Source organism: Salvelinus sp. IW2-2015, linkage group LG31 (genome assembly GCF_002910315.2).
Source record: "Salvelinus sp. IW2-2015 linkage group LG31, ASM291031v2, whole genome shotgun sequence".
NCBI classification, from domain to species: domain Eukaryota; kingdom Metazoa; phylum Chordata; class Actinopteri; order Salmoniformes; family Salmonidae; genus Salvelinus; species Salvelinus sp. IW2-2015.
In genome coordinates, this window is record NC_036870.1 from 31,889,483 (window position 1) to 31,900,073 (window position 10,591).

A 10,591-nucleotide genomic window follows, 5' to 3' on the forward strand; every position below is an offset into this window, starting at 1 on the left:
ATTTGTCTTTCTGGGACTCACCCACAAACAGCGAACCAAGCCTGGCCTGTTTCTGCCCCCCCAAGCGGCTAAGCCAGGACGAAGCCTGGCCTGTTGAGGAGTGACGGACTCCATCCTGCTGGAGGGGTGCTCTCATCTTATCTAAATACTAACATAGACAGGCTCTAACTCCCCTAGCTCCACAATGAAATAGGTTGCAGGGCAGGAAGCAGGCTGCTACCAGCCTGCCAGCTTAGTGGAGTTGCCACTAGCACAGTCAGTGTAGTCAGCTCAGCTATCCACACTGAGACCGTGGTCTGTGCCTCGACCTAGGTTGAGCAAAACTAAACATGGCGGTGTTTGCCTTAGGCAATCTCATAGAATAAAGACCTCCTCCATTCCTGCCATTATTGAAAGAGATTGTGATACCTCACATCTCAAATAGGGCTACTTAATGTTATATCCCTCACTTCCAAGGCAGTTATAGCAATGAACTAATCACTGATCATATCTTGATGTGATTGGCCTGACTGAAACATGCTTAAGCCTGATGAATTTACTGTGTTAAATGAGGCCTCACCTCCTGGTTACACTAGTGCCATATCCCCCACGTTTCCGCAAAGGCGGAGGTGTTGCTAACATTTACGATAGCAAATATTCAATTTTACACAAAAAAAATGACGCTTTCGTCTTTTAGCTTCTAGTCATGAAATCTATGCAGCCTACTCAATCACTTTTATAGCTACTGTTTACAGGCTTCCTGGGCCATATACAGCGTTCCCTCACTGAGTTCCCTGAATTCCTATCGGACCTTGTAGGTCATAGCAGATAATATCACATTTTTGTGATTTTTAATATTCACATGGAAAGTCCACAGACCCACTCCTAAAAGGCTTTCGGAGCCATCATCGACTCAGTGGGTTTTGTCCAACATGTCTCCGGACCTACTCACTGCCATCACAGTCACTATCTGGAACCTCTAAGTTTTGTCCCATGGAATAACTGTTGTGGACTTAATGATGTTTTTCCTCTTAATCCTGGACTATATCGGACCAACCCCTTTATTAAATGCAATCCACAAATATCTGCTGAGACCCCAACCAAGGATCATCAGTCGTGCTTATAAATTCCTCAGACCAATCCCAAAGATTCCATGATGCCCTTCCAGACTCCCCTCCTGCCTACCTCAGGACGTCAGAGGACAAAAATCAGTAACTTGAGGAACTCAATTTTAACCCTTGCGCAATACCCTAGATGCAGTCGCACCCCTGAAAAACTAAAACATTTGTCATAAGAAACTAGCCTCCCTGGTTACAGAAAATACCTCAACGCTCTGAAGCACCTTTCCAGAAAATTAAGAAAACGGAAAATGGCGGCCACCCACTGGAAAGTCTTCCCGACTAGCTTGGAAAGACAGTACCGGCTGTATCACGAAGAGCCTCACTGCTGCTCGATCATCCTATTTTTTCCAAACTTAATTGAGGAAAATATGCTGGTCATTTATGAACATTTGAACATCTTGGCCATGTTCTGTTATAATCTCCACCTGGCACAGCCAGAAGAGGACTGGCCACCCCTCATAGCCTGGTTCCTCTCTAGGTTTCTTCCTAGGTTTTGGCCTTTCTCTGGAGTTTTTCCTAGCCACCGTGCTTCTACACCTGCATTGCTTGCTGTTTGGGGTTTTAGGCTGGGTTTCTGTACAGCACTTTGAGATATCAGCTGATGTAAGAAGGGCTTTATAAATACATTTGATTTTGATTTGAATTTTCGAGTGCAACTTTGCAAGGCTAGCCCAACTACCGTTAGCTTTGTTACGGGAGAGGGTCTCTTACATCGTGAGTTTTTTTGATTATTTTCTCACAGGTTTTCTACACTGTCTTTTATCAGGCAAATATACTTGTATGGAGTCCAGACGGCAGCAGTAACTTTTGCCTTGTGTTTGTATCCATTCCATGCAGGTATGTTGTGAAATGTGACGATTTTGTATTTCATGTTTAATGTTTCCTAGTTAGCTGTCGTTCATTTTTCTACTTGCCCAAGCATGTCAAAAATGACGTTGTTGCTTCATTAGTATGCCTCCGGTATAATGGTACAATAGTACACTCTAAGAAATATTTAGCACTTATTAGCAAATTATTAGTGTATTGGTGTACAACATTTATAAAACTAAATGAGTCTTTTGAAAATAGGAACATGTACAATGTATTTTTTGTTGTTGATGTTTTTACTACTGAGTTTGCTCAGCGCGTTATGAGGAGAGGCACATGGAGTCCAGACGGCAGCAGTAACTTTTGCCTTGTATTTGTATCCATTCCATGCAGTCATTAAAAGAGAGACAACCGGCAGAATTGTGTCCAGAGCCTTATCTTCCACCTACACCTTACCAGAACACAATGTAGAAAGGTACCGGTACAGAACCGGTTAAATACACATTTAAAAATGGCTATTTCATTCAAACTTCTCACTCCATTTACTCTTATTCAGTCCTGTTACCCTACATACACATTTAAAAATGGCTATTTCATTCAAACTTCTCACTCCTGTTACTCTTATTCAGTCCTGTTACCCTTCATATCAGTAACAGGACTGAGTTTTTAGCATAGCATTAGCAAATACGTTAAATGTAGCCACATGGCATCAATGCTAATAGCATGAGAACACTTAGCAGCTTCAAGTGGTTTATCCAAACTATCTTTAAAAAAAACAAGAATAACATCTAAGAAATAATTTAGGTAACAGGACTGACTGTACGTTGAGATTGACTTTCTCAGTCATACAGAAAAGAGTGAGAATTAACTTTTTTGGATAGGGTCCAAACACTTAAGACACACCCTCATCCACTTACCCTCGCCTTATGCCCTTGGGGGAATCCCTGTTGCCATCTTGGAAGGTGGTCCAAATGATTAGCCTAACATGCTGACCAGACCGGACACGTCGCGTGCGCGAGCGTCRCAAAATAAATTTWGAAATCCATGTTATTCAATTATTGCACCCACACTKCTCGCGCRCGCCAAAGAGCTTCTGCGACGCCAAGGTCTAAAATAGAACTCATTCCTATTTCTGACGCAGATCGCGCTGCAAGTCCTGCCTCTCCCATCTCCTCATTGGTTTATAGAAGCAGGTACCCACGTGCCATCTCCTCATTGGTTATACCCACGTGGGTGATTGAAAGACGAACTTTGTTGCCGGTTGTCGTGGTAATAGTATGAAAGTTTAGATGTGATCACCATATAAGTTCAAAGATGAAAAAGCCTGGAAGGAGGAGAGATGACTAGAAACGATTCGGTTGGCTGTTTTATGTGTGGGATTTAATGATCGTGAGTAACGAGGATCCTTGTGCATTTCAGGTAAAATACAACTCAATGTTTATCCAGGACAAATTAGCTAGCAACAGCAAGCGCTAGCTAATAGTGGACAATTAACGTTAGCTAGCTAGCTAAATGGCCATACATGTTTAATGCTTTTTGACGTGTCCCCAAATTAATGTCATTGGTTCAGAGTTTGTTTTGATGTTTTAACCTGCTTGTCGTGATCGCGTTTGGTGTGGGGGGCAAATAAATGTATGCACGATGGCACAGCGCGCAGCCAGTTTGGGTTCCGTGTAACATGCTGACCAGACCGGGACACGTTGCAAATAAATTTAGAAATCCATGTTATTCAATTATTGCACCACACTGCCAGCTCGGCGCGCCAACGAGCGTCTGCGATGCCAAGGGCTAAAATAGAAGTCATTCCTATTTCTGACGCAGATCGCGCTGAAGTGTCATTTCCTCATTGGTTTATAGAAGCAGGTACCCATGTGCCATCTCCTCATTGTTATCCCGGTGGGCAGTGGGGTTGAATGAAGACGAACTTTGTTTGCCGGTTGTCGTGGTAATACATATGAAAGTTTAGATGCGATCACACATATAAGTTCAAAGATGAAAAAGCCTGAAGGAGGAGAGATAACTAGAAATGATTCGGCTGGGCTTATTTTAGTGTGTGGATTAATTGTCAGAGTAGAGGTCCTTGTGCATTTCAGGTAAAATAACATCTCAATGTTTATATCCCAGGATAAATGAAGCTAGCAGACAGCAAGCTAGCTAAATAGGTACAAATTAACGTGTGAGCTAGCTAGCTAAATTGCCATACATGTTTAATGCTTTCGACTGTCCCCAAATTATGTCATTGGTTCAGAGTTTTTGTTTTGATATTTAACCTGCGTGTCGTGATCGCATTTGGTGTGGGGGGCAAATAAATGTATGCACGATAGCGCATGATAGCGCACGGCGTGCAGCCGTTTGGGGTTCCGCTGTAACAAGGGAAGTTTGCAACGTAAGCCCTTCAGCCCTCATTTTTAGTCGTGCCTTTGCGAGTGTACAATTATGTTCACTCAGAGACCTGAAACTCCCCCATAATTCAATTCGCGATGATTGTACATCCGCTAAGAAAAGTCAGCGAAACTTAAACAACATCAATGGAGAAGTCAAAATACAAGTGGAAGTAAAAACTAATGCAAATAAGTTAGACATGTGCTCGTAAGCTCTAATCAATGCCATGACGGCACAAACAGTCATCAAAAGTCAATGTTTTATTTGGTTAGGCTTTTGGAAATTGAAAGAAAGAAAAAAAAAATCTTCAGAAGTTTCAGCTAGGCAGGCTAATGTTAGTTTAGCTAATTAATTTGCTACTATGCTATACCAGTAGGCGATTATATTAATATTATATATATATTATATCATATTTGACTAAGGCGCATATAAAGCAACCACAAGCTACCGGTGGCTGAAAACACAATCATCGTGGGGTGAACGAAGGGTGGTCCTTTTAAAAATCATTCCTTCCTCGCCTGCAAGTTTATACTTGTGCAGAACGTGATGATACGTCATCAAAAGTGCACACTTAATTTGAGGGCTGAGATAGGGTGTGTCTTATTGGTTTGGACCGCAGGCTTGTCTTCCATGGCCTTCAGCTAGAGACTCAAATCTATGCTACTTCCTGTTGATGCATATGTGACTTTTTTAGAATTTTTAGAGGGGGGGGATGTGTCAGGGTAACAGGACTGACTGAAATCCTGGGGACACACTAAAATGTGTATTTTAATAACAATATTATGAATTCGATGAGAAAATGTATTTTATGCCTAAATTGGAATAGAAGTCACACAATATTCCTTTAAAAAAAAGATGTTCTGAAGGATTCTAATACCTTTATTTTCATTTATTTCCTAGTGTGTATAGAAGTGGGGGACTGCTACAGAGTTCTAAGAGAGCTTTTGTTTCAGTAGTTCTGCTGATGGGTCTTTTTGTTAAGGTTTTACATGATGTATCTTCAAATTGCAATTAGGACAAAGTGCAAGACACTTTGCTTGATAATGTAATGTATTATACAGATACTTTTCATGCATGTAATGTACTGGGGACAGAAAAGGTACCGATTCGGCAGAATGGCCCTTATACTTTTACTATTGATATTTAAGTATATTTTGCAATTACATTTACTTTTGATACTTAAGTATCTATAAAACCAAATACTTTTAGACTTTTACTCAAGTAGTATTTTACTGGGTGACTTTCACTTTTACTTAGTCATTTTAGTCATTTTCTATTAATAATGTATCTTTACTTTTACTCAAGGATGACAATTGGGTATCTTTTCCACCACTGGTGATACAAGTTCCTTAGGATATCAACACAGTCCGTGTTTCTGTTCCCAGTTCAACATCAAGTTTAGTCAACAAAGTTTAACTGAACCTGAGGTAGACGCCCATCTGGAACACATGAAGGATCTTGAGTGAGTGAAGGCTCTTCACAAGGCTCTCTGTTCTGGTCTCAGTCCCGTCCTTGTCATAGTGGTACCACAGCCAGCTGAAAGCCTGGACCAGGGCTGAGGAGCACAGCAGTAGCAACACCAGCAGTCCCATGAACACGTAAGCCTCTTGTTGATAAAACGTCCCCACCGTCCACACGTCTAGCACCACATCCAGGAGGAAAAGCAGCATACCTCCGACAGTCAACAAGAAGTCAGAGGCGGGGTACTTGAATGGGATAGACTGTCCCGCGTCCTCCTCCATGGTGTAAACTGAAAATGCACACGTTTGCGTTGGCTCTTCTAGCACTTATCAACTCAATGAAAGAGAGAGAGAGCAAGAATGCATTACTTATGACGTCCCCTCACTGTGGAGAAACCCTTGTACTGTGAAACTGAAAGTAAGCAAAGGCAGAAGTACAGCAGGCTTTCATTCCTCCCGCCTCCAAAATGCTTTGGGGGAGGGACAAGAGAAATATGACGTTTGCATATAACAGAGTATTTCAAGTTGTAGGCAACATGATGAGATAGTAAAATAATTTTAACATACTGTTTTACACACTTTATATGTATAGTATACATTATACTGTATTCTAGTCATGGCTYTTTCTATATAACTACTGCTGTACAYACCTTTTCTAGTCTTAAACTGTCMATAATGTCTATACACACCATTATAAACTGAGTATACAAAACATTAAGAACACCTGCTCTTTCCATGACATAAACTGACCAGGTGAAATCATGTGAAAGCTATGATCCCCTTATTGATGTCACTTGTTAAATCCACTTAAATCAGTGTAGATGAAGAGGAGGAGACAGGTTAAAGAAGGATTTTTAGGCCTTGACAATTRAGACATGGATTGTGTATGTGTGCCATTCAGAGGGCGAATAGACAATACAACAGATTTAAGTGCCTTTGAACAGGTTAGGGTRGTAGTTGCCAGGCGCACCGGTTTGTGTCAAGAACTGCAACACTGCTGGGTTATTCAYGCTCAACAGTTTCCCCTGTGTATCAAGAATGGTCCACCCTCCGAAGGACATCCAGCCAACTTGATACAACTTTGGGAAGCATTGGAGTCAAATTGGGCTTTAATGGGACAAATGTCATCCAAAAAGCACCTGGAAGCACCTGGATGATCATCAAGACTCTTGGAATAATGTTCTATGGACAGATGATTTGAAAGTGTAACTTTTTGGATGACATGGGACCCATTATGACTGGCTAAAACCAAACACYGCGTTCCACAGTAAGAACCTTATACCAACGGTTAAGCATGGTGGTGGTAGAGTGAGGGATTGGGGAAGCTTTGCTGCCTCRGGACCTGGACAACTTGCCTCAATAGAARGAAYCATCATTTCTGCTCTGTATCAGARAATTCTACAGGAGAATGTCAGGCCATTAGCCAGGGAGTGGAAACTGAAGAGCAGCTGGCTCACACAGCAAGACAATGATCCAAAACCCACAATCAAGTCTACATGAAAATGGTTAAAAAGCAACACATTTGAAGTTTTGTAATGGCCTAGTCAAAATCCAGACCTAATCCCAATTGAGATGTTGTGGCAGGACTTGAAACGAGCGGTTCATGCTTGAAAACCYAYAMATGTCACTGAGTTRAAGCAGCTGAAGGTGGCACAACCAGTTATTGAGTGGAAGGGGGCAATAACTTTTTCGCACAGGGGCATTGTGGGTGTTGAATAACTTAGTTTATGAAATAAAGGAAATAAGTATGTCATTGTTGTGTTATTTGTTAATTCAGGTTCCCTTTATCAAATAAAAGGTTTCGGTTGAAGATCTGATAACAGTACGTATCACAAATATGCAAAAGTAGAGAAAAGGAAGCAAATACTTTTTCATGGCACTGTATATATATATATATAGACACACACACTACCGGTCAAATGTTTTAGAATACCTACTCATTCGAGGTTTTTCTTTATTTTTGTAGAATAATAGTGAATAATCAAAACTATGAAATAAGACATATGAAATCATGTAGTAACTAAAAAAGTGTTAAACAAATAAAAATATGTATTTTTCTTAAAACTGCATTGTTGGCTAAGGGCTTGTAAGTAAGCATTTCACTGTAAGGTGTTCACTGTTTCACTGTTGTATTCGGGCGCATGTGACAAATAAGGTCGGTGAGATGTCTAGTCTGCGCTTTCCAGTGGCCCTAATCTGATAGTGGTAGTGGGGTGGTAAGATTGTCTAGTCCTCCTTTATGGCTCTAATCTGCATAGTGGTAGTTGAGGTGGTAGAATGTTCTGTCCTCCTTTATGGCTCTACCATCTGTTAATAGTGGTAGTGTGTGTGTGAATAAGATGTGTCCTGCTACTCGCGTTCTATGGCTCTAACTGATAGTAGGTTCAGCACTGTATAGTCTCCTTTATGGTCTTATCTGAATAGTGGTATAGTCAGGGCGTCGGTAGAATCTTCTGCCGATCTAGATCACTCTACCATATCGGCCTCTTAAACTACTGAGGTAGTATGGGTAGGGTGCAGGATGAGTAGATATCTATCGACTCTCCTATTAAGGCTCTAATTCTGAATATAGCCACTTATCAGGGTCAGACAGGATGGTATGACGTCTTAGTCTGCTCTTTTGGCTCTACATATCTGCATGTGTACAGTCGAGGTGGTAGAGATTGGTCACTAGGTGTCCTTAATGGGGCTTCTACATATCTATAACTACGTGGGCTCAGCGGGACTATCGTACGCATGTCCTAAGTCTTCCCCTTATGGCTCTACATCTGATATGTAGTCAGTGGGTGGTAGATGTCTAGTCGCGTCCTTTATTGGCTGCTAATCTGAATTAGTGGTAGATGTCTGCTCTTTATGGGCTCTAATCTGATATTGGTAGTCGGGGTGCAGTATTCAGCATCATCATTATGCTAGCGCTTGATCTATATGCGTATCGCTGAATAGGCTCTTTAATCACTTGGATCAGAGATAAGTCGGGGCTCGGATAGATGTATCTCTAGCTCACTTCGCTTATTGGCTCTACAATGAGGTAGAGTAGGGTAGGAGTACGCTTGGGAGTGGATAGCAGGGTGCATAGCTTACCTCACACGCCTTCATATTAATGGTCCCTCATTGATGGGGGCTTACACGCTATATCAATTAGGTATGTGGGTAGTCTTAGCGTTACCGGTGCGACCATGAGGGTCGTTAGATCTAGAGGACTATTTGTGGAGGGCACATGACCCGACGTTGTACTTTGGCCTGCGATCACTCTCCTAGACACTGGATTGCACTCGCTGCCGGGCCCAACGTTTTTTGGGGCCGTTGAGGGGCTCTACACTTTTATTTCGGGCCGCCCAGTGGGCATGTTGGGTGTTGAATAACTTAGTTTATGCAAATAAGAAATAAGTATGTCATTGTTGTGTTATTGTTAATTCAGGTTCCCTTTATCAAATAAAGGTTCGGTTGGCAAGAATCTGATAACAGTACGTATCAAATATATGCAAAAGTAGAGAAAAGGAAGCAAATACTTTTCATGGCACTGTATATATACATATAGACACCACACTACCGGTCAAATGTTTTAGAATACTACTCATTCGAGTTGTCTTTTATTTTTGTAGAATAAGTGAAAACATCAAAACTATGAAATAAGACATATGAAATCATGTAGTAACTAAAAAGTGTTAAACAAATAAAAATGATGTATTTTCTTAAAACTGCATTGTTGGCTAAGGCTTGTAAGTAAGCATTTCACTGTAAGTGGTTCACTGTTTCATGTTGTCGGCGCATGTGACAAATACAATTTGATCACTATGGGTCTCCATAATAGAAAAGTACTGACACACTATGGGTCCTCAGGTAGAAAAGTTACTGACATCACATGGGTCCTCAGGAGAAAAGTTAGTCAACTAGGTCCCAGGTAGAAAAGGTACTACATCACTATGGGCCTCAGTAGAAAAAGTTACTGAATCACTATGGGTCCTCAGGTATAAAAAGTTACTGACACACTATGGGTCCTCAGGTATAAAAGTTACGACATCACTATGTGGCCTCAGGTAAAAAGTTACTGACATCACTAGGGTCCTCAGGTAGAAAACGTTACTGGAATACTATGGTCTCAGTAGAAAAAGTTACTGACATCACTATGGGTCCTCAGGTATAAAAAGTTACGACATCACTATGGTCTAGGTAATAAAAGTTACTGACATCAACTAATGGGTCCTCAGGTAGTAAAAGTTACCTGACATCACTATGGGTCCTAGGTAGAAAAAGTTACTGATATCAACCTGGTGCTCAGTAGAAAAAGTTACTGACATCACTATGGGGTCCTCAGGTAGAAAAAGTTACTGAACATCACTATGGTCCTCAGGGTTAGAAAAAAGTTACTGACATCACTATGGGTCGCCAGGGTATAAAAGTACTGTGACTGGCACTAATGGTCTCAGGTAGAAAAGTACTGGACATCACTGATGGGTCCTCAGCGTAGACAAATACTTGGTCGACATCAGTATGGGTCCTCAGGTAGAAAAATTACTGACATCTATGGTCTCAGTAAACAAAGTTACTGACATCACTGGGTCCTACAGTAGAAAAGTACTGAATCACTATGGTCCTCAGGTAGAAAAAGTTACTGACATCACTATGGGTCCTCCGTAGAAAAGTTACTGACATCACTATGGGTCCTCAGTATTTAAAAAAGGCTCGACATCAATCGGGTCCCAAGTATAAAAAGTTACTGACATCACTAGGGTCCTCAGGTATAAAAAGTTACTGACATCACTATAGGTCCTCAGGTAGCAAAATATGTACTACATACTATGTGTTCCTCACGGAAGAGAAAAGTTACTACATCACTATGGT

The 10,591-nt window shown here is 41.2% G+C and overlaps 1 protein-coding gene across 1 annotated transcript in view; it reads right to left on the reverse strand.

Annotated features, from left to right (window-relative positions):
- The window catches only part of LOC111955444 (XK-related protein 8), a 22,081-nt gene extending 15,927 nt beyond the window's left edge, over positions 1-6,154 (reverse strand). Inside the window, exon 1 of the mRNA XM_023975678.2 lies at positions 5,712-6,154. Coding sequence (XP_023831446.1) covers positions 5,712-6,031 — 320 coding nt within the window. The 5' untranslated portion in view covers positions 6,032-6,154. The remainder of the gene's footprint in view (positions 1-5,711) is intronic.
- Positions 6,155-10,591: the final 4,437 nt, after the last annotated feature.